The sequence below is a fragment of the Simochromis diagramma genome, unplaced genomic scaffold (genome assembly GCF_900408965.1).
Source record: "Simochromis diagramma unplaced genomic scaffold, fSimDia1.1 OVJJ01000107.1, whole genome shotgun sequence".
Lineage (NCBI taxonomy): Eukaryota > Metazoa > Chordata > Actinopteri > Cichliformes > Cichlidae > Simochromis > Simochromis diagramma.
Window position 1 is genome coordinate 9,776,965 of NW_024387209.1, and position 23,997 is coordinate 9,800,961.

The window sequence follows — 23,997 nt, forward strand, 5'->3', positions numbered from 1 at the left end:
GAAGAATATATTGTATTCCAGTGGGGGTGGTGCCAGCCCATGCACACACCCCCTCTGGACCCGCCCCTGTTAATGATGATAAACTTTTCATTTGTCAAACGTCATAATTAAGAGAAAAACGCGTAAGTTTTCCTCTTAATTATGGAAATGGAGTAACAGCCACTTTGTCTTTACTGTGTGCAGTGCTCATGCTTACTGTGGTGTTAACCCGCCCCTTTAAGTGCAGAAATCACACGTGTAATAAATATCATGGAGCCCGTTACGCTGCTTTATCTCGCTTACACACGTGGGGGCGTGGCTTTATCGCCCGCGTCATCTTATCAGGAAGAAAGGCTCCAGTTTACAGAAAGCTCTGTGGAAGCGTGGAGCCTGAACACCTACACGCGAGTAAACAGTGTGCCTGTAAGTATTCATAGACGATGTATTATGTCAGACAAGCTGTTATTTTACCAAAATGCTCGTCTTCGTTTTGCCTGCGTTGTCTTGTGTAACTTTCTTCGGAGACAAAGTTTCCCCGAGTTGACTCAAGGACATCAAGCAAAGTAGCTTTCTATCCTCTTTTCCGTTTTCATGCCAGAGTCTGTGTGGATTTCAGTCTGTTTAAGTTCTTATCGTTCTCCGAACCACTTTTAGCAAAAGATACAACATTAATCGAGACAGCCTCTGAAGTATTGGCTTTTTAAAATAAATTCGGCATGTATCACTGTGATCATTAGGTGATTATTAAAGTGCTTCAAAGTGTGTTTTCATATTTTTCTCGAATCCTTCCGCGTGAGATAATCCCATCAAACGCGCCAAACGTGTTTCAGTAAAGTTGAAATAATTAAAGTGAAAGCTTCCTGGGTTAAATGTTTGTGATTGTTTTGTTTTTAATTAATTTCTTTTAGTCAGCGTGTCCAGGAGTAGCAGCAAAATTCGCAGTTGCTATATTTGAGCTGCCATAACATCCATTTACGCTATTATTGGACAGTAACTTTGCTTTGATAGTGCAGAGTTGTGGATCTAGGACATGCCAGCTGAGATTCACAGATAATGGGTATTAGACATCTGTGCTCTGCAAAGGTGCAGCTAGAAAGCTACCGTTAAATTCAACCTGTTGTAACTCTGTTATTAAGATTCGTGTTTGTTTTAGGTCTCATCTGCTGCTCTCTCTGCTGGTTTGTCAGTGCACTATGCCTGATGATATGGCGAGGCCTTTAATCCGAGAAAGAGCTGGGGGCTCCAGACACCTTGAAGCCTCCATGATGACGCCCAGCACCCTGTTGATTGGCATCCTGGGCACCGGCGACTTCTCCCGCTCTCTGGCCAGAAGGCTGGTGGCCTCCGGCTATCAGGTTGTGGTGGGCAGCCGAACCCCCGCGCGCTTCACGGCTCTGTTCCCCGAAGAGGCGGAGGTGACATATGCAGCGACACTGACACTCACGTTAACACTCACAGTGTAATTGGTGTTTTTGTTTCCGTCCCTCTGGTGGTAATTATACATTCCTTTGACTTTTCCCCCAGCAGTGATAATGGATGTTGTTGCTTTACCTCATAAACATAGCTACTAGATAATCTCAGTTGATTGAGAGAAGAAGATGAGAGGCAGTATGGGAGGAGCATACAGCAGTCAATCCATCAGCCTGCGCCACAATACATTTGCACCACAAGATGACTTCTTGTCAGCCCCTGATTAAGTTCCCATCTGCAGCTTGAATCATTTTTTAAGGTTTCTTCACCACAGGCATACAAATATGGATGAGGAACAGAGAGTGCTATTGTTATGTTTTTCACATGCTTACAATGGCTTATATGAAATGCGTTCAAGTAATCCCTCTCAGCCAACAGCTTCAATTTAAGTCTTCTCTCAAGGCTCAGTTTAACACAGTTGTCTTTACTCTTATGGGGTGTGAGTGACTCTGGTAGTCAGAGCAGAAAGCCCCACTCAGCTGCTGTTAAAACCCCTCTGTTAGTGAAGGGCAGCCAATCAGAAAAAGGCTGGCTTAAATTGAGATGAAAGGCTGCACCAAGGTCCAATATCCCCTTATCATTTGTTTCGCTAATTTAGTGTTAGTGCCTCCTAGAATTCATGCTCAGTAATCAACCTGTCTTTTATAGGATCTGGAAGTTAGAGTTGAGCTATGTTGTAAACTTTATTGTTGCTCTGCCAAAAAATTGCTGACTAAAATCCGTAAGATTGCTCGAGTTATGGTCTCATGTCAATGTTAGGTCTCACACACTATTTGACTAGATCCACTTCCACTACTGTCACCAGTGTGGAGCCTTTTACCAGTGTGCTTTCAGCTTAGTATAGGCACCTCGAAGCCACAGGGGAAAAAAAAAAATCTAAGGGTCAATTCTTCTTTGGAGTCAAGCCATGTGATGAAAATGTGTAACAGCTGAATAACCTTTAACGTTGCCTTAAAAGCTCATGTGTGAATATAGGGTCAGAAATAGCACTTGGGAATTTAAGTAAGACGTGTATGTAATGATATTCTCCTTTGCCACATGGAGTGTTTAATACATGGTCAAAGCACACTTAAAAACCACACACATACATTCATCCTAGTAATGCTACCCCCCCCCCCCCCCAGAAAAAACAAACAAAACAAAACAAAACAAAAAACAACCCTGCAGCTTTCTTGTCATTTCTTTAAATAGCCTTCTTTCAGGACTTTCAAGGCTCTTCTTTAGATGTTGGTTACCTTTTCATCTGCTCGCTGTCAAGGTGATCCCACACTGCTTCAATGATGTTGAGGTCTGGGGAGACACTCCATGATTGTCATAGACGTTATTGTTGCACTGCCAAAAACAGCACTGACTAAAATTACAGTAGATCCATTTAGCCATGGTCTCATGTCTCACCCAAACCGTGACACGAGACCATGACTGTTGTGTTCAATTGTATGTTCCTCTTTTCAAGCATTGTTTAGCACTGTGTTTGGGATCATTGCTGTCAAATGAAGTTGTTGCCATTCAGATGCTTTTTAAATTTCTTTAAATTCATAATGTCATCGATTTTTGTCAAACCAGTGTCCAAAGAAAGGGTTTGATAGACATTCAGAAAATCTGGAGAACTCTTGCTTAAGACTGCTTTTAATAACTACAAGAAGGTCTGGCTTGAAGAGTTTTAAACAGAACTGTAATAGCATATATTATTACTGCCTGTTTATTCATTTGGAAGGTGCAAGAAAGGACTTCCTGGCTTATTTGAGTTTGAAATTCAAATAATCCCAATAAAGCTTTTTGGAGGTTTTTTTTTTTTTTTGGTTTTCTTTCATGGTGGTTTTCAGTAAACATAGTTTGTGGTTAATGGGAACTGTGCAAAGCATTCCACTGAGACTGACAGCGGTGAGCTACAGGGTTTTAATTCAAACATACAATTTATCTGTCACGTTCAGAGGTGTGTTTTTAAAGCCAAATATGTATTAGGGTCAAGGAGATGCTTAGTGTAAATACTGTAGGCAGAGGTCTATGCTATGCTACGTTTTACTAATATTTGACCAGGCTGTATTTAACAATACTAGGAAATCAACTAATGAAACAAGCTAAATATAAGGGAAAGTTTTGATATCGAGCGTGAACGTTTCTGTCTTTGTCCGTCAGGTGACCTCGCAGATGGAGGCTGCAAACCAAGCAGACTTGCTCTTTGTTGCCGTGTACCCTGAGCACCACTCTACATTGGTCCACCTGAAGCCAGCACTAGCTGGAAAGACTCTCGTGGATGTCAGCAACGGTTTGCAAATCAAGCAAGAAGGGCCTTCCAATGCCCAACAGCTGGCTGATCTATTTCCTGAGAGTTATGTGGTCAAGGGGTTTAATACCATATCAGCCTGGACGCTACAGGCAGGACCACGGGATGGGAGCCGACAGGTAGGGGACGTCATCGCCACTCTAAGACTATTCGCATTCATGGAGGTCTGGTGGTATATGCGGTTTCAAATGAAATCGGTTTCTAGCCTCTAAACATGTCTTTATGTCGTCTTTTTCTCCAGGTTTTCCTCTGCAGTGACGATCAAAATGCCAAGAGCTCTGTGATGCAGCTTTGCCGCAGGATGGGCTTCATCCCTGTTGACATGGGCCTCCTCTCCTCTTCACTAGAGATCGAAAACCTCCCGCTGTATCTGTTTCCATCTTGGCGCACCCCCATCATCTGCACTCTGGCCCTCTTTGTCTTCTTCTACCTGTATAACTCCGTCCGTGATGTCTTGCATCCCTATGTGACGGCGAAGAAGAACAATTTATACAAGTTGCCCATTGAGATTGTGAATGTCACTTTCCCATGTGTCGCCTTGGTGATGTTATCACTGGTCTACCTGCCCGGTTTGATTGCCGCCTTCCTCCAGCTGTGGTGGGGCACCAAGTACAACCGCTTTCCTAACTGGCTGGACCATTGGTTGATCCAGAGGAAGCAGTTTGGGCTGTGCAGCTTCCTGTGTGCAGTTCTACATGCGATTTATAGCCTGTGTCTTCCCATGAGGAAGTCTGCCCGCTTCCAGCTGATCAACAAGGCCTATGAACAGGTTAGATGAAGAAGAAGAAGAAGAAGAAGAGAGGTGTCGGTTCAGACGTTCCATGAGTCTAACAAACAGGACAGAATAAATATAATATACATATATATACAGAATAAATATACATAGTCTGTAATTAAATTTTCCAACAAACGGATGTATTCTGGTAAACTTATATTTAATCTGTTAAAATACATAGCAGTGGGTGTGCGGTTTGTGGAAGCAACAATGTTCCCCCATCACATTTGAATACAATGACCAGGAAGGACGTCTCCCTTTGTGCTAGTCTCTAGCCAAATATGCCCAAGGCAGAGGAGAAGGGAACTCATAGGCATTTTGTGCTGAAGAGGGGACATTTAAATTTGTGTCTGCATCTTACATCAGGCCTACGCTTTATTGTTGGACGAGGAGTCCTCTTCACCAAAGAAATGAAAATGCAAAAGAAGTGACACCATCTGCATCTTAATAAGATGTAATCTTCCTCGTAACCTTAAGCTTCATCTCCTGAACTAAAGTCAGGGCTCTAACACACGAAACATTCATAAACCTCCTTATTTATTTATAATAACAGATAGTCATTGATTACTCGGTTATTATCTGCCCAGGTAGGCTGGTTGCTCTGTTTGTGGCAAGTTACAAAGCGCCCCCTGATGGACAAACTATGCAACATCAGCAATCAGAACATGGTTGAAGGGTGTTTGTACCGTCTTTTAAGTGCTTTTCTTCAACACTTCTTTAGCACTTGAGAGTTTAAGGATCTGAAAAGGCAGTTGTCAGTTTCACATTTTTGTCATGCTCTTGAATATGTTGCTGTTACCCTTGCATTGACTGCATGTCTATCAATGTTGCTTGTTACGCAGGTGAATGCTGGCCACCCAGATTCGTGGGTTGGGGAGGAAGTTTGGAGGATGGAGCTGTACCTGTCCGTGGGCATCATGGCTCTCGGGCTGCTCTCTCTGCTGGCTGTCACCTCGCTGCCCTCAGTGGCCAACACTGTCAACTGGAGGGAGTTCACCTTCGTTCAGGTACGCACCCACACATACTTCAGCCAGATACTTCATGCTAGCATGTGCTGTCAAATGGTTTTGTTCTCCGTGCTTGTAGGATGATGGTCAAAGACGCTGGAGACAGGCAGGACGTTTGAGTCGCACGCATACGAACAGACAGGCGTCACTCTGATGTGCAGACAGATGCACGCTGTGTCTCTTACACCACATAGTGAATGTGTGGCAGTAAGACACATATACAAACACTGACTCTTAGTGTTTGCAGTCCCGCAGCTGCCCCAGATTTGCTGTTAAACTTGTGCTGTGACAAAGCCGTTAGGAGGGTTGTGACTCAGTTTCTACACACACTTCCTCCTCTCCTTAACCCCCCCCCCCCCCCCCCCCCCCCAATGGCCTCCAGTTTTCCAGGACGTGAAGTCTGTTTGTGCCACTTTTCCCATTTCATCTTCCTTTAATTCGGTGGCCTTCAGATTAGTCACATGTCAACAGTTTGTGCGATTAAAGCACTTCTGGACTTGTTGTCAACAGCATGGGTGCACAATTAGTTGGTTTTTTTTTTTTTGTTTGTTTGTTTTTTTGTTTGTTTTTTCTCTCTCTCTCTCCTATTTTTTTTTTTTTTTTTTTTTTTAATGCATAAACACTGTCAGAGCTAGCAACTGTCAAAGTATCCAGAACACTGTTTTTGGGGTCTATTTTTAGTTTCTGCTTCAGTGTGGGCGCTCTTGGACAGTTAAGGAACCGTTGAGTGATCTAGGTGTTTAATTTCTATAGATTATATAGTCAATTGTGGTGGCATTGAGTTGTTATATCAGTTCTCAGCTGGCTAATATTTTAGGTGCTTTAGATGTAAAGTACACTGAGTTCTCGGGTAGAGCAGAAAAATGCTATATGTAAACCAGTCCATTTATAAGTTGCTGCTGTTACCCAGGCATATGCAAATTGTTAAGCCCAATGTGTGACCCACCTGCCACTGGGACACTAACTTCAATATAAGAGCAGTAAATTTAGGTCATAGTAATGAGTAATATCTCAGGCTAACCACCTCCTATTACCAGTTTAAATTCCCTTTTTTAATAAATAAATGTATGTAAATATGTAACCTGCCAAGTAATTGCAGATGCAAATTAGCTGTAAGATAACAGTGTTACAATGGATCATGGCAGCCTTTATGTTAATTTTGCACAAAAAAACAAACAAATAAACCTATGCGTAAGGAATTTTGACTTTCAGTCCCGATCAAAAGTTTAAGAGCACTTGAAAAATGGCAAAAAATTATATTTTGCATGGTTGAATCTCAACAAGGTTCCAAGTAGAGCTTCACATGCAACTAGAAGAAATGGGAGTGAGACAAAACATATTTTTGAGCATGCAATTTATTGAAAACATCTTTTGATCGGGACTGTTTGTTATTAATGTGGCTTGCTTGCAGTACCGTTACAGTCCACCAGGGCTGGCCACACTTTGGGAATCACTGTTTTAGGTGACACGAATGCAAAAACAATGTTCTGGATTTAAAAATAATGTGTTTTCTATGGTTTAATTTTTAGTATGTGTGTTTGTGTGTTTAAGCACCGAATGAATACCACCCTGACCTGCATGTTTCCATAAATTTGTTATTGCTTTCAGCAGTGAGGATAAACTCAAGCAAACTTTGAAGTTTGCAGGACGTCACATGATATAAATAGAAAATTATTCATCTCTTGCCATTGCAACTCACTTGGTGTTTAATTCGCCTCGAGCTGAGCTGACTACAGGAGCACTTGGAGAGCACTGTTTCTGTTGGTGAACCTGTGGAAGGATTCATAGCAGAAACCTGCAGCCGCCTTTGGCTGTTGGCTTTGGCTCTCTGACGACCCCCCACCCTCCCGTCTGCCCTTGCACGATGAGTTTTACGGTCAAAAACAGCCTCTAGTGTCAGCCTAACCCTTACTGCTACATGAGTCTTTGTTGCCGACCATCCCACCACTCTTTTTCTTTTACGTATTTGCTTTTGAATTGAATTATATTTAAATTTCAGGGATATCCCTTGTAAAAAGTTTCTGCCTCAATAAATCTATTATGTTTTTTGCAACTAATTAGGTTCACTGGCAACAGGTCATCAACATGAGTGCGACTAAAAACAGCTTATTAGAAGTAAAGGTTGGCAGAGTGTCATTAATCTGCGAAGAAACTGCATCTACGAATTGTGGAACAAGAATAATTTAGAATAATATCCCTTAACATAAATTTATGAAGTCCTTGAATATCTCATCATCTACAGAGTCTCTGTATGTGAGGGACAAATCATTTATTAATGCCTGTGATCCTTTGGCCCTTGGGAGGCACTGCAATAAAACAGACACGTGTCTGTCATTGAAATGAATGCATGAGCTCAGAAACACTTTAAAGCTCTGTCAAACAAAGAGGAACTTGTATGTTAACATGATTCAGAAATGCTGCTGCTGTCTCAGGACCTAAGCTCTTTTATACAAAGCAGAACTACCCGGCTTTTTATCAGCACTCAGTTCAAAAGCCTGCATGACTGATGGTACGGCAGTGTTTCAGTGCCTATTTGATTGGCAGCTTGGACGTCTGTAAAGGCACCATGATTGCTGAAAGGTGTATATACAGTATATACCTTTAAAAGGTATACGCAAATGTTCAATTCAAGTTTATTTATATAGCACCAAATCACAACATTTCTTTCAAGGCGCTTTATATTAAGTAAGGTAAAGACCTGCAATAACAGAGAGAAAACACCAACAGTCAGACGACCACCATATAAGTAAGCAGTTGGCAACATTGGGGAGGAAAAATTCCCCTTTGACAGGAAGAAACTTCCAGTAGAACCAGTAGAGTTCGATTAGAAAGTGTGCTAACTAAAATGTAGCTCATTTTTAAATCTATGATGGAAACAGCGATTTTAATATTGCATTTTTTTAATTGTCAACACAAGGAAGCTAAAAAAATGCAATCAGTGTTGTAAGATTTTATTAAAGGTATTATCCCCTTTATTCTGTCTCCTGCAGTCCACACTCGGCTACTGCGCCTTATCCATGGCTACCCTCCACACCCTCATCTTCGGCTGGAACCGCGCCTTCCTCTCGGCCCAGTACTACTTCTACATGCCTCCCACCTTCCTCCTGGTCCTCATTCTCCCCCTCGCGGTGCTGCTGGGCCGCGTGGCCCTCTTCCTGCCCTGCGTGGGCCACCGGCTCGGGCAGATCCGCCGCGGCTGGGAGAAGAGCCGGCACATCCGCTTCATCCTGCCAGACGACGACTGCCGCAACGGGCTGGAGAATGTCAGTAATGTGTGAGAAGCACCGTTTTCAGCAGCGTGCATGGAAAACCCAGACTCATGAATATAAAGCACATAGAGGATAAAAGATTTATACACTCTTTGAGCACTTTGGAGGATCATCTCTGGCCTTTTGAGGGGGTTCAGAGAGGATCCTCTTCAACAATTAGCTGGAAGACTCTTTGAGATTTTTAGAGCGGTGGTGCCACCTTTACTGCTCGATGCATTGGTAGTTAGACTACTTAGTTAACGTTTAAAGTGTTTTATCGATCTCTTTTCTGTTAATCCAAAACTGAAGAGCAGTATTCATGCAATCAAAACAGCCTCTGTAACCTTACAGCTGATAGTCGAGCTTAAATGAGGTTTACTATGAGCATCAGAAGTGCGCTTGGCTTTCCTCACGCTGTCTGCATTCCTCTCTAGGAGCATTTGGCGCTGTACAGATCTGTTTCTATTTGAAGTCATTTGAAGGTTTTCTTTTCTAATTTCTCCTTTTCTTCCCTTGACAGTGATCAGCACTGTGTTAAAACTATTTGTTTTGGGAAAGGCATATCTTAAAGAAAAACTCCTTCCCAGAGTTGACACTATGTTTTGAATCCTCTCCTTTACAGAGAAACACTGCAACATTAAAATATTAAACTATAATATTTAAACACTGAATATCATCATAATCACTATTTTTCACAATATTTGACACGAGTGCGTATGTTTGAATTAAGCCATTTTCTCAAATGGATCAGCCGCCTGCCTTGTCGTAACTTAGAGGTGCTAACTACTCATTTTCCAGATCGATGCACGTAGATGCAGCATCCAGGCCAGCGAGATGCACGTCTGCTGCTGCCATCTCGCTCAGGGGAATCTCACCACGGCCTCTGACTTATTCAGATGTAAAATGTCAGATGTTTCTGCTGCTTTTTTTTTTCTCCCACTCTGATGAAGTAAACACCAACACAGGCAGTAATATTTCAGTTAAGAAGCTGTATTACAATATTTTACTGTCATTCACTGTTTTACTGTTTATCCAACTGGAGCTGGATAAATCTAAATAAGAAATTATTTATTTAAGCTTACTTCATGTCAGGTGACAGTCCTGACACTAAACTAAGGTACAGCTAGCTTATATTGGGTAAGGTAAGAGGCCATAGTTTAAATGTAACCAAGCATCGTGTGACATTAATACTTGTTACACACCAAACTGATTGAAAATAGTTTCTATTGAAAATAGAACTCTGATTCATTTTAAGTGGATATATCTGCATGTAGAAAGAAATGCAATTTCAGGTGTATTGCTCTTTTAGGAAGCGTGGCACAAAATGAAGAAGTCTTTCACATGTTCTAAATAATCTGTCATACGGAGAAGGCGGAGCGGAAATATAAAAACGGATTAAAAAGGAAGTTTTGACTCTTCAACCAATTTTTTCTTCATTAAAAAAACTCCCAAAACAACACCTTTGTACATCAGCCCTACGTGCACTCTCATTTTTCTGCTCTTGCCAGAGATTTTCATTTATATGCTGGATGTGTTAAGTCTGTGTCTGTCGTCGTGACAACATGACGATTTCAAGTGTTAATTTATAAAACATGGAATAAAGTTTTCTATGACAGAGCGAGCTTTCACATCTCTGGTGTTTGTCGTCGTTTTTGGAGTTCTTCAGATTAGATTAACTTCTGGATTCAAATAAACCATCTTCATGTTTTAAATATTACACATAATGCCACCAAATCTACACACACACACACACACACACACACACACACACACACACACACACCCACACCCGAACATGTCATTTTGTGCTTGCTGCCATCTTGTGGTGACTTTTTCTATTGTCTTGCACGACTTGTCCTTTGGATTTTTTTCCCCCACTTCATGGCCTCCTCAGTCAACAGATCCCAGTCCAGTAGAGGATATTTGGGATGTAGTGGAAAGGGAGAGTCACATCATGAACAACCTGCTGACAGAGTAATGTTTTCAGCTCCTTGTTGAATCTGTGCCACAAAGAATCAAGCCAGTGCTGATGGCAACAGGGAGTCTAACCAGCAAACTACCTAATAAAGTGGCCAGGTACTGAGTTTCTATGTGTGTTTATATGACAGGGACGGAAAGTGTGTTTACCTTACTCTGCCGTCATAACTAAAATATGCCTTTAAATCAACATTTCCTGCTGATGAAGCTGGACCGCTACAACAGGTCTGTTCAGCAGGACTGACTGGAAGAAGCGCACATAGATTAATATCTGCGTGCTGCCCTCTTGTGGTGACTTTTTCTACTGTCACACAAAACCACTCCCTTGACATATAACGATTAGATCTTTGTAGGAACGTTTATAAGTATAATATATATAGGTTTGCTATAGTGGGTGTAAAATATCTCACAGATGTAGATAGATCGATCCAATTATAAGTATCAGTACAAGTATCGATACTGACACTGGTATTAGTATCTGATTGATATTTTGTTTCTATGCTTCAAGATCAGCATGTTGTCCACTGATATCTGTTAAAAAAATTGGTTATGGAAATTAAAAATACACGCCTCAAACACACACTATGAAATGACAATCAATACTTTGTTTTAATTGTCATGTCTACTTTAGTGCATCAGTGACAGATATGTTTACATTCCAGGTCACCAAGTTTCGAAACACATGATAAGCATAAAGGTGTGTTTTACCAACTAGTTATTGATGAAAGTAAAAATCACAGTGATCTAGTGGTCATTAAAATGTGCCTAGAATTAGCAAATTGATGACGATTAGTCTCATAAATCATGACTGTAAACTGCCTTTATGGGTTAAAAGTATCGGAATTGGTATCGGTACTGACAACAGTGACTGTATTTACTTGGTATCCAATCAATATCAAACCCCCCTCCTAAGAAATCCCATAAACCCTCCCACTTCCTTTCTCTCAGCAAATCACAGCACAGCTGACACAACTGCAGCGAGTTGGACGAGCAGGCCTTTGAACAGGAGCAAAGGTGTGCCCCAGTTTCACTGCAGTCATGACTGTAAGTATGACCTCTTTAGTATTTAAAACTTTCCCGGAATCTTATCTAAAATATTAACATTGTTTCTAAGTGATTTCTCTGTAATGTTGACTTACGTATAAATCACAGGGACTGGAAAGAGGGGTTTTTTGGTGGGGGGGCAGGAACCAGACCGTTTAGCTCGACAGGTTCTTGTAGTTGTAACGAGGTGTTAAGTTTAAACTTGTTCCTGGTTACTGAGAAGAGCATTCAGGTGATAGTGAAGATGGGCGAGTGGATATGATCTGAGGATATGCTGTGACTTGTCCTAACCAGGACGCCTTTGACAAAGCGGTAGAGGAGGTGAAGGTTCTGAAGCAGAAACCGAACCAGCAAGAAATGGGCGATCTGTATGGCTTATATAAGCAAGCTACAGTCGGTGATATTAACACAGGTGAGTAGCGTGACTGTGGCGTGTGTGTGTTTGACATATGGAGCCACTAACTGCATGTGCGAAAGCGGAGATGGGTGGTACTGAGAAAAATCAGGTTTGACGAGTTCTGCGTGATTTGCTGAATAAGTTCCCACAAGTTTTTTTTTTTAAACTTCTGATGTATATCCCAAACGATATATATATTTTTAAACCCCTGATACCTCAAAGGACTTATTATGCTGATTTTTTTTATTCTCCATCAGTGTTGTCACTGATATATATATATATGTGTGTGTGTGTGTGTATATGTGTGTGTGTGTATATGTGTGTGTGTGTATATATGTGTGTATATATATATATATGTGTGTGTGTATATATATATATATGTGTGTATATATATGTATGTATATATACATACATACATACATACATACATACATACATACATACATACATATATGTATGTATATATATACATACATACATATATGTATGTATATATATACATACATATATGTATGTATATATATACATACATACATATATGTATGTATATATGTATATATTAGGGGTGCAACGATACACAAAATTCACGGTTCGGTTCGATACTTTGGTGTCACGGTTCGATATTTTTTCGATACAAATAAAATGTTCATGCCTTTTTAATTTGTCATTTATTAAAATTATAAATATATATTTTAACTCAAAAGTACAGTTTTTAAATTTAACCCTAACCCTTGTGCGTGTTTTTTTATTTTGACAGCGAATGCGCACCTCCGGACCACTTATGTGCAGCCCTGGTTATTTAGCTCGTCATATTGCAGCCACAGAAATTATTTTGTCCATGAAACCATAAAGCTGCACTTTCTTTTTGCCTTATAGTCTGATTTGTCATAACTTCTCCGTTTTGTGGTAAGCTTTTCTTTGGCTGTCACTTCTTCACCCTGACCTGTCTTATTTGGCTCAGCAGAACTAAAATATAAATCCTGCTGCTTTTACACACGCACTCACATAAGCTCAGCGATTCTCTGCACGATCAACCTCTCACATGTTTAAGCTGCGGGAGATTTCACTTGTCATGTTTGCATAGTAAGCTAACGATTAATAAGACGATGTCAGAGGAATTGGTGCACAAATTATCATCACTCACAGATCAGTGCTGTCGCTCTCTATACACAGTTCGCACGATTGCAAAGTGAAAGCAAAAAACAAGCGCAAATTCAAACGCGACTACAATATGTCACATATTGACAGTGGCTCACCAATGCCAATGACATAATTACCCAGCTACATTTCTGAAAGAATGCAAAAGCATTGACATATATTTTTCCTTCCTACAATAGCCCGACGGGCAGGGAAGAGATAGATTTTGGTAGCCTGACTGAAAAAATCGCTAGCTCCAGGACGTCGGGCTAGCGATATTGCAAGCCCTGTATCTGATTGAGGAATCACTCATCTTTGGAAAAGAGAGTTTATTACAGAGAAATGTCTCTTTCCAAAATAAAAGCTATACTATCCGCTTCTTCTGGGCTATATTCTCAGCAGCATAAGGAGAATCATGTGCTAACAGCTGTCTAAATGACTCGGCTAAAGTTAGTAGCATGCTTGTTGTTTTTGTCTTTGCACTAGGATGATGTCAGCGTAAATGTGCAGTCATATTCGTTGTGTTCCAACTAGTGCTTTCAGGTTGATCTCGTTGAAATGACCTTAACGCCACAACACGGCAAATCTCCGTTAACGAGCTACCGCCGATCGCCCCGTGCATGGGGCTAGACGGCCAACACGTTAACGAGCTAACTGCGCTAACACACTAGTTCCCACCCATGTAATTGAGCATTGCATGGCACATCCAACATACTGTTTTACTTTAGTCCATGACTCGCTTACCTTCAGGGTCATACGTCACATGAAAACCAAAATAATTCCAAACGCCAGATCTGAATGTTGCAAGGAGAGCTTAACTTCTGTCTTGCTAGCTTGCCCTGCGCTCTTCCTTCTGACTATGCTGTCTGTGTTGAGCGCTCAGTGGATCTGCGCTCGACAGTGCAGCCTAGGCGGAGTAGTCGAACGCAGATTCACTGAGCGCTCAACACAGACAGCATCGTCAGAAGGAAAGTTGATAAAATAAATTACAAATGTTGTATTGTTCGATACATATGCGTACCGAACCGAAAGCACTGTATCGAACGGTTCAATATCGATACGAATATCGTTGCACCCCTAATAAATATATATATATATATATATATATATATATATATATATATATATATATATATATATATATATATGTATGTATGTATGTATATGTGACTAACTCACAGTTACTTTTATTTTCACAGAGTGTCCAGGGTTCCTTGACTTTACAGGAAAAGCAAAGTGGGATGCATGGAATGCAAGGAAAGGTCAGAGATATGAAGCCTTTGAAAACAAATCTCAGCAATGTCACATTTTTTGTGCAGTAACAAACTACTTTCTCCTTTGTGTCTGTTTCCTGATCAACAGGTCTGTTCAAAGAGGAAGCAATGGCCAAATATGTTGCTTTGGTGGAGGAACTCAAGGAGAAATGTGGAATCTAGAGTCCGTGTGTTTCATCATTGTGTGCATTCAGATGGTTGAAAGAGATAAGCCATCCTTACTGGAACCTTATTTGTTCGTGTTGACAACAAAATGGGACTGGAAGTGCTCTGGTTTCTGTTTTAGGAGTTCTACTGAACCAGTGAGCGGGCTTTGGTTAAATGCATGTAAACCGTCCTTTTTGGAGACCCCCCCTGGTACCACTTCATACTAAACTAAACCAGCTAGTTCTAGCTTCATACTGAGGATAGACATGAATGCAGTATTGGGCTTCTTGCATCCTATCGAGACAGCAAATAAGTGTTTTGTAAAATGTCTGAAAAATAAAGATATAAAAATAAAAATTTGTTTCTGTTGTCTTCGGGAAACTCTTTCCTCGCCATCAGCCTTGCATGTTTGCCACAGATGGCTGATCTGTGTTCAGTCTGGCTTCGTCTAACAATCTCACCCCGAGCTTCCTTCAGCTCTGGAACACATCACGGGTGGTGGTGCTTAATCTCAGCTGACGTCTTGAGTCAGAGGGCAAGAAGGAAGCGCTCTTGTGTGGTTGAGGGCAGTAGATGTGTGGCTAAAGCAGCGGCCTGAGGTGCCACTTCTGCTCCATAGAATAAAACATACTACAATGTCAGCTTGGTCATCAAACTGAATTAGTTTAAAAAACTTGTATTTGAAAAGATAGCGCTGAGTGCTGTTATGGGAGCTGCAGGACATACTCAGGAGCTTCAGCTATGCTAATGACAAAATCAGGATGCCTTCAACTCGGTTTTGACAATTCCCTGTTTCTAATTTCCCATCTTTAAGAAATTGATCAAAATGTCACTAAAATAACTACAGCAATCAACATGGTAAATGGACTTGCTCTTATATACTGCTTTCTGCTTAAAGACCTTCATACAACATGTCATTCATCCACTCACACACATTCATACAGGCACTTTTTTGACATCTAAATGCTTCCTCACATTCATTCCTTATCGAATCGTGGTCAATCAACAGTATGTTGCACTCTTGTGTAATACTCACTCTGTGCCACAAGATGGTGTTGTGACCAAAGTTATTATAGTTAACTAAACCTGAACTAAAAATAGGAATTAAAAGCGTTTGAGTTAAGTAAAATAAAACTGTAAAATTTATTTTTTTAACAATGTAAAGTGAACTTAAAATATTTTTGAACTTGGAGCACTGAAATCAAAACCACTGGGGGGAAATAGCCTTAGTTTTAGCATCTGTTGGTTTGGTAGAAAATTGTACCACAAGTTGTCTGATCAGGGTGTGGATGTGGAGTCTTGCAATAAAAATCCAATCTGGAAATGAACTGAAAGCAAATTGAAAAAAGTCAAAACAAAGTAAAACTAAATGCTAAAACATAACTCTGGGACTGAGCTGATGTAAGCTTTATTTAACCAGGCGAGTCATTAGGAGCAAACACTGATTTAGCACTGTCATCTTGCAAGAGGTAAAACCTGTATAAGGAAATGGGGGGTAGGACAATAAAAAACATAAAAGAAAACATTTCAACACACCCACTAGTAAAATTAAAGCTTAGTTACAATGTTACATCCATCTTTTTTTAAAAAGAGCTTATTAAACGTACACCCTGGACAGGGTAACAGAGGGTAGCTACATTTTGCAGAAAGTGATTAGAGAAAGTAGCTTTTTGTTCACTGACTCCTAAAATCTTCCTGTCAGTACTTTAAATCTCCAAACAAAGCGTCCGATGCTGTTTTAAGCAGCCAAGCTGTCGACTGTCGGCACTAAGTGAGAGTCCGTCATGCTATGGATGAGACGAGCGAGAAAATGAGCTGATCCCAGCTTGAGTCACATCTCCACAGTGTCCACAGGGAGCCCGCTTGTCAACAGGCTGCCTGGAGAGCAGGGCAGCAGGGACACCTGGGTGTGAGGGGTCCCGCTGTGGCTGATGGAGCCGTGGCGCTGGCTGCGTCTGGTGGGCAGGTGCTGAGTCAGCCTCCATCTCCTCCACCGCCTTAGAAATTCATGCTGCACCTGAATACACACATGCACGTTGGTCCACACATTCCAAACTTTCCTCTGAATCTGTTTATTGTAAAAGCGGAAGACCTCTCACCTCTCCGTTCACAAAGCAGTAGAGGACAGCGACCACAAAGCCCTTCAAGAGAGAAAAGTCAGCTGATCATGTGGTTACATTTGTCATTGAATTGAGTGAAATAGTCAGGGTATCACCTGGTTTACCTGAGTGGATGACAGAGCCAGCTCTACAAAGGTCCAGATCTTAAACATAGAGCTGCTGACTTCAACGGGCAAGAACACGAACAAGATGTAATGCACGCCGAACAGAGCAACCAGAAAAAACGTGGATTTGATCAGCCTCCTGGGTGAGGAGAAATCAGCATTTTTGTTTAAGTGACAGTAAAAACAACCTATTAAAACTATTAAAAACTAACTTTTTACTAGTCAAAATATGTACTACATGGTATAGGTTTCCCTGGATACAGTCACCCATCTGTGTTTGGACTACACAAGTGTCTGGATCTGTTCTTGTGGGATTGAGTTCAGTGTCCGGCTGGTCATTGGTTGTGGCTGCCTCTGGGACATTGACCCAGCCTCTCCCAGGCTCATGGTCAGTAGCAAACATACCAGGACTAATTGCTAGCTAAGGAAGTGTCTGGATGTGCTCTGAGTCCTGATCCAGAAAGGCCTACTTTGCTCTGGCAGCGTGGAGATGGGCGTTGTTGTGCTGAAACACGAGAACAAGGAGGGGAAGGGGTGGTGCTGCATCTCTACTCCACAGTTTGTCTGTGTCCTCTCTTCCTCCCCTCACCCCCAGATGATGGCAGATGGCTGCCGCTCCCTGTGCCTAGTTCTGCTGGCAGTTTCTTCCTGTTAAAAGGGAGTTTTTCCTTCCCAATTTCGCCAAGCACTTGCTCATAGAGCACTGTGTGATTAGCCTTAAAGGTACTTTTTGTAACGACCCTCCACAAACTGGAACACTCAAAATTTTTAACAGGGGGCAGCAGTTTCATTGTTAAGTCTATGGAAATGTTTTTGGATGTGCATTGCTGTGTAACTTTTTTCTTTTTAGCCCTACCCCTATTCCTCAGGAGGAATCACATTTAAGAGTCTCTTAGATGTATGAAACATAAGGCCCAGGGGGCTAAAATTGGCCAAGCAAAGACTCCAGTCCTGCCCACTGGACAGCTTTATGTATATATATATATATATATATATATATATATATATATATATATATATTTTACTGTTGATGTATATTCAGAATGATATATTTTTTAAACCCCAGACACCTTAGGGGGACTTATTATGCTGAATATGTTAATCTACATCAAGGGTGTCAAACATAAGGCCTGGGGCCAGAAACAGCCTGGCAAAGGCTCCAATCAGGCCTGTTTGACAGCTTTGAAAAATATGATTGAAGGCATACAATTTTAGACTTTTAACTGTATTTTTTGATGATGACTGATAAAGACCTCCCCCCATCGTCATCCGTTATACACCAACATGATTACGTAACAGACATAACATGTTTTTTACAATGGGTCCACCGTTTAAAAAAAGCATTTTCTGTGAATTAACAAAAACTTCCACTTTTATAATTACAGGGCAGTCTTTGTGGCCAATGAGCTGCCAGAAAAATTTCTGTAATTTTACATATTTATTCCTTACATTTTAAGCCCAAAGAACCGTGCTGACAGATTTCTTCTGTTTGCAAAGCATGCAGAGCATGCAGACACACTTCTTTTTCTTATATTGAAATATTTCAGGATTTAAACGTGTAAGTAAAGTTCTTTGCACTTACAGAACAGGGAGTTTCACAGGTTAAACCATGCAAAATGAGTTTGACATCCCTGACTTGCCTGGCTGAATAGAGTTTGCATTGACTTGCCGCATGTTACGTCACAGAGCAGTGTGACTGAGCTCTAGTTAAACTTCAGTTGATAACTCTTCAACACAATGAAACCGTTGTTTTATCACATTCTATTGACAGCTATATATTTTAGGGTTTTAAACTCTTTTTGAACTTGTGAGTTTACAAATTTACCTTTAGGTGAACATATTAGTATAAGTATAGGTCCATCAGTATGAATATATCATAGAAGTATAACAGCAAACATTACCCTGTATGCACTACTCACTTATACTGGCTTAATTCGTTTCTCTGTGCATCTGGCATTCTGAGTTTGCTCACCAGTATCCTCAAAATCCCCATGAAAAAGATGAGGTTCATCTGAAATGATAAAAGCAGTACAAATGATTGTTTCTCCTTCTGTGCTTCTAGTCCCTTCTCAGGTAGACATTGCATCAGAGTTGTCCGCCATATTGGACATGACACAATCAATGATTTCTAGAAAAAAATGCGTATTTTCCTGGGTGGCAGTGGTTCATGGAGGTTGTGGGTTCTTGCTGGGTGAAATTGGATTCTAAGAAGGTGCTACTAAAAAAAACACTCCCAGTAATTGCTTTTGTTGCCACCAGTGTTGGGGAGTAATGGAATACATGTACCGTCGTTACGTATTTAAAATAGAAAATATGAGTAACTGTATTCCATTACAGTTACTGTTTAAAAAGGTGGTATTCAGAATACAGTTACTTTGTTGAAATAAATAATAATGGCAGACATTTTCACTTCATGTGGTTAGCTAAGTTGTTAGCTAAGTTAACTTGCTGTTAGCTTCAGATTTAGCTTACACATGATACGTACATCTGTCAATCTAAAAAGTATGTTCAAAATGTGGAATGTTTAAAAATAATCTTTCAAATAAGAATGAAATGTAAGTACAACAGAAAACCAAAGTTTTACAGATATAGTTAGAAGAACTGGCACTCGAAGTATCCACCAAACCCATTCATGCCTCCTGGTTTCCCAACATCTTTGAAAAGAGAATGAGAAAAAACTGTCAAATAATAATACATGACATGATAATATCATAACTGCAAGGCTGAGAGAAACAGACCTTACCCTTCATCTTCATAAAAATATTTTGCACACCCCCAGGAGATGATCACAATCAGTGGCAAACCTGTGTGATGAAATAAATCAGTGACTATAGATCTGAGGTTGAGTTTTAGGAAAGGAGACACCACAAGGTGAAGACGGTTCTTCCCACCCCAGCTGAGGACGATGTACCAGACCAGATGTTTCTTCAGGGAGAAGAAGGAGCGGTTAACAAGGGTGTATAGGAAGTGGCCCTCCACCAGCAGCCAGCTGTAGTTTGCAAGGATGGAGTAGTTGGAAAACATCAGCACGACCTTACACGGCGCCTGCCCCACCACAATTACACAAAAGAACTTGAGTTAGGCTTATTGTTATTCCAAGTTATCAAAAATAGTTTTAGTTCTAGAACAAAACGACTCCGCTAAAATGATGCCTATGCTAGATTTCAGTGAGTCCATGCAGTTTACATCACAACCTCAGTACCAAAATAACGCCTGAAGATTTCTACTCGCTGCCAAAAGAGCATATTACTACATTCTTTCTTTTGCCTTTACTGCCAACATTTATGCTAAGCTAAGATAAGCCAAGAACTTCTTGGATCAGTTTAACTGAGAAGAAATGACAAAACAGTAACACATTTTTAATCCTATTAAGCCTCAGAACTTGGGTTTCATCAAACAATCGCTGGTCCATCGCTACCGGATAGTAGTCACAGTGATAAATCTCTTCATCTGTAAAGAGCAGAGCATCTCGGATGAAGATGAAGATGGCTCTCAGGCTGAAGGAAATGAACAGTTGAATGTGAATGTAGTTCCTGGTACAATGAAGTTTCCTGAAGGAATATAAACACGGACAATTCGAGGTTAGGAACTATTCATCATCTTTAAGCACAGGGTTGACAGTTATTCAGGCCAAGATGTTGCTCACCTAAACACACAGAATATGGTGATGGCAATGATGAGAGAGATGAGGGAAATTGTGTATCCAACTGTGTACATTGTCTTCACATAGGAGAAATACAAGTGGCTGTCTGAGGACTGAATCAAGAATAGACAATATTCAATTATTTTCCTAAGCAGCAGGATATGAGAATGCAGTATGATATAATATAATGACGGAAACTAAGAATACACTGATAATTTGTCTTATTTAACTGCATGTATTCTGTGCAAAGGTTCATGTCTTTATATTTGGCTAGTTAAATGGAAATAACCACAGTGATTTATTGAAATGTACTACAATGCACGGAAATGCAGTATGCAAGGCAAAAACTAATTATACGATTCTAGCGAGCTTGAAAGTCAAAATTTGATATGACCGCCATTATTCTTCAAAAGAGCCTGAACTCTCTTAGGCAAGCTTTCTTGTAATTTCTTTAAGTGGTCAGATACTGTTCATCTACTGTAGGTACTTTTGTTTGTCCGATACTCCAGCCTTTTTTCATAGATTTAACACTCGAAGTGGGAATAAATGATGTGCTTCTGTGACAGACAGTAACAAAGTGTCTAAAGATACAATTTTAAATGGGTTCTTTGCTAAATTATTAGTTATGTGTAGACACAAAACTAGTTTATCCCTTGAGTTAGGTGGCTTTTTTATGTTTGAATAATTAATAAATCAGCGTTCAGTGGTTTAAAATACAAAAACAAAAAGACATAATATCAAGGAGTCCATGAAAAGGCAGATTTACATGTTTGAGTAGAATTAGAAGTTAGCGGTAAATTAGCTAGCTAGAATGTACTGTAGCTAGCATTTCTAAATAAACCAAAAATGTACAGCAATGCTCTGACTTTGAACATAAGCAAAATGGAAAAGTAAAACTAAGTACTGTTTTAAGGGTCAGTTCATTTGGGCTAGTTGGCATTGGCAATGGCCTGCTATCATGAGCTAGCTTTAGACTATATCAGCATATTACCACAGGAGCAGCTGGGTTAGGTTCAGCGGTTAGCAAAGACAAACACCATCATATATCAGGAAGAAGACACTAAAAATGGGTATCACCTTAGTCATGAGAATACCTGCATAACTCCATCCACAACACGAGCTTAGTCGTTAATGTTTGTGCATGGTCTCTATTAAAGTTGTGGCCCTCATGCTCATAAAAGTGTCAAAAATGACAATGAAAAATGTTACGGCCATGTGTCTATTTCAAAACAAAGAACAAAAGCTCTGAAGCACATTAAAATGACAGGAGCCTCATCCAAAGCAGTAAATGCGTGGGTCTGGAAGCAGAGCTGTTTATATCATCACTTAGCAAGTGAGATAAGCATTGGCTTTTAGAAGAGTTCCCATGAGGCACTGTTTTTTCCCTTCAGACTTGAGCCTATCTATCTATCTATCTATCTATCTATCTATCTATCTATCTATCTATCTATCTATCTATCTATCTATCTATCTATCTATCTATCTATCTAAACACCAACCTCTCCAAGAAATAAGAGACTTTCATTGAAAGAGTAGCCACAAGCATCTTCGTGTGGAATGAGCAGGTCTGTCCAGCCATTGTTTGTGCAGTTGCGATGCACTTTACCTGTAAAAAGCAATAAAATAACACTTGAGTTTTGTCTTGGTGTGCAAACTGCACTGCTATGTACACACACACACACACACACACACACACACACACACACATATATATATATATATATATATATATATATATATATATATATGTACGGCCGTAGTGATCGATGTAGCGGTTCCGAATGACACCAATATCAGGAAGAAGGAACACGAGAAGTTGGAGAAATACCAAGGGCTCAGAGAAGAGCTCGAGAGGATGTGGAGGGTGAAGGTAACGGTGGTCCCTGTGATAATCGGAGCACTAGGTGCGGTGACTCCCAAGCTAGGCGAGTGGCTCCAGCAGATCCCGGGAACAACATCGGAGATCTCTGTCCAGAAAAGCGCAGTCCTGGGAACAGCTAAGATACTGCGCAGGACTCTCAAGCTCCCAGGCCTCTGGTAGAGGACCCGAGCTTGAAGGATAAACTGCCCGCAGGGGCGTGCTGGGTGTTTTATATATATATATATATATATGTATATATATATATATATATATATATATATATATATATATATATATGTATGCTACTTTGGGAACCTGTGTACAAAGAAAGAAAAAAAAAAAGAACCTGACATCTGTGTTTATTGTATAATCTACCAAAAGAAATGCAGAACCTTTTATTTCCCTCTTCAGGCACTTCAGAATTTATCAAAGTTATCTCCCAGAGTAAACCTACCACTAAAATGTTACCCGGTGTCTTATGTACACATGTATTTTATGGCGTAGTGTTTGGATAGAGACCCTGAGAGGGAGTAGGTGTTTAATTTCCTTATGAAAACAAATTAGGTTACTGGCAAATATTTAACAGGTGCAATGTAGTATAAATAATAGGTGCAAGTGAGTGCTGGTGTGTGTGTGTTTGCATAGTACCTCCTGAATTAAAAAACTCTGGACAAGGTTGTGAAACAGTTTCCCCAAGAAAAGCCGGTGGCCAGCAGTTCAAGTCGTCCCACATTCCCTTGCAGTGCACGCTGTTATTTTCTTAGTAGATCAAAAACAAATATATATTTCAATTTTATAGTAGGTTTTGTTTCCATACAAACAATGGAGCCAGATTTTAAAATGTGAAACACAATCCACTTCAGGATTAATATTTGTTGCAGTATGTTATGTAACCAGCAGGTGTCGATAAAATACCGTTAAGTTAAAAAAAAAAAAGTTTAAAAATGTCATTAATTTCAGATATGACTAGTATTCCCTCTTGGCACTTTCCACCAAGCAGCGGTCCTTGACATGTCACGACAGAGCGGAAAGAGACAATTTAGAAACCGTATTGACTTACCAGCTGTTTTGTGTGATGTTGAAAGTAGCAAATCTTTCATGCACTTTTCTTCCTCTCTCATAAGGCGAACATTAGGATGACAGACTGGTGACGATTTTGCCTGTTTTTAAGGAAAGATTACATCGGGCTCTGCTGATTTTTCATAGATTAAAAAAAAACAAAACTAAACAAGCATGCCTCTTTTTTCTCACCTGTGGGAAAAGTAAAACCCAAATAAGTCCAAGTTTTATCATTAGGTCAAAAACTTTGATTTTCTCCATTAAAATGTGTACTTGCGTCCAAATCCCAGGGTGTATATATGATTAGAATGAAAAATTAGCATGGCTGCTATACAGCAAATGCGTGAAGTCGGAAAATCAAACATGCGCCTCTTTGGCTTGATAATCACGCAGGGTATGCCTCAGGACAGTGTGATAGGGGCTTTTATCAAGGTCGCGCTAATACAATGAAAACGTCCTTTACGACTTTCA

At 40.3% G+C, this 23,997-nt stretch overlaps 3 protein-coding genes across 4 annotated transcripts; 2 read left to right on the forward strand and 1 right to left on the reverse strand.

The window, feature by feature from the left end:
• Nucleotides 1-234: 234 nt before the first annotated feature.
• Nucleotides 235-10,391, forward strand: LOC120746212 (metalloreductase STEAP3-like). 2 transcript variants are annotated; one of them, XM_040051556.1, is made up of 6 exons: nt 235-402; nt 1,167-1,394; nt 3,586-3,852; nt 3,975-4,502; nt 5,351-5,515; nt 8,506-10,391. In XM_040051556.1, the coding sequence occupies exons 1-6, from the start codon at nt 250-252 to the stop codon at nt 8,791-8,793; spliced, it is 1,629 nt and encodes a 542-aa protein (XP_039907490.1). In that variant the 5' UTR covers nt 235-249; the 3' UTR covers nt 8,794-10,391. The 2 variants fall into 2 exon arrangements, with proteins under 2 accessions (XP_039907490.1, XP_039907491.1); XM_040051557.1 differs by having other exon boundaries at nt 299-402; nt 1,133-1,394.
• Nucleotides 10,392-11,656: 1,265 nt separating this feature from the next.
• LOC120746214 (acyl-CoA-binding protein-like) lies at nt 11,657-15,096 on the forward strand. Its single transcript, XM_040051559.1, has 4 exons — nt 11,657-11,784; nt 12,079-12,196; nt 14,518-14,580; nt 14,681-15,096. Exons 1-4 carry the CDS (start codon nt 11,779-11,781, stop codon nt 14,752-14,754), a joined length of 261 nt encoding a protein of 86 aa, XP_039907493.1. The 5' UTR covers nt 11,657-11,778; the 3' UTR covers nt 14,755-15,096.
• A 777-nt stretch (nt 15,097-15,873) lies between these two features.
• LOC120746213 (secretin receptor-like) lies at nt 15,874-23,997 on the reverse strand. Its single transcript, XM_040051558.1, has 13 exons — nt 23,719-23,997; nt 23,528-23,627; nt 23,116-23,226; nt 22,106-22,212; nt 20,610-20,719; nt 20,382-20,514; nt 19,855-20,008; nt 19,707-19,767; nt 19,548-19,617; nt 18,883-18,974; nt 16,964-17,102; nt 16,839-16,880; nt 15,874-16,756 (listed from the first exon to the last, which is right to left on the reverse strand). Exons 1-13 carry the CDS (start codon nt 23,785-23,787, stop codon nt 16,571-16,573), a joined length of 1,374 nt encoding a protein of 457 aa, XP_039907492.1. The 5' UTR covers nt 23,788-23,997; the 3' UTR covers nt 15,874-16,570.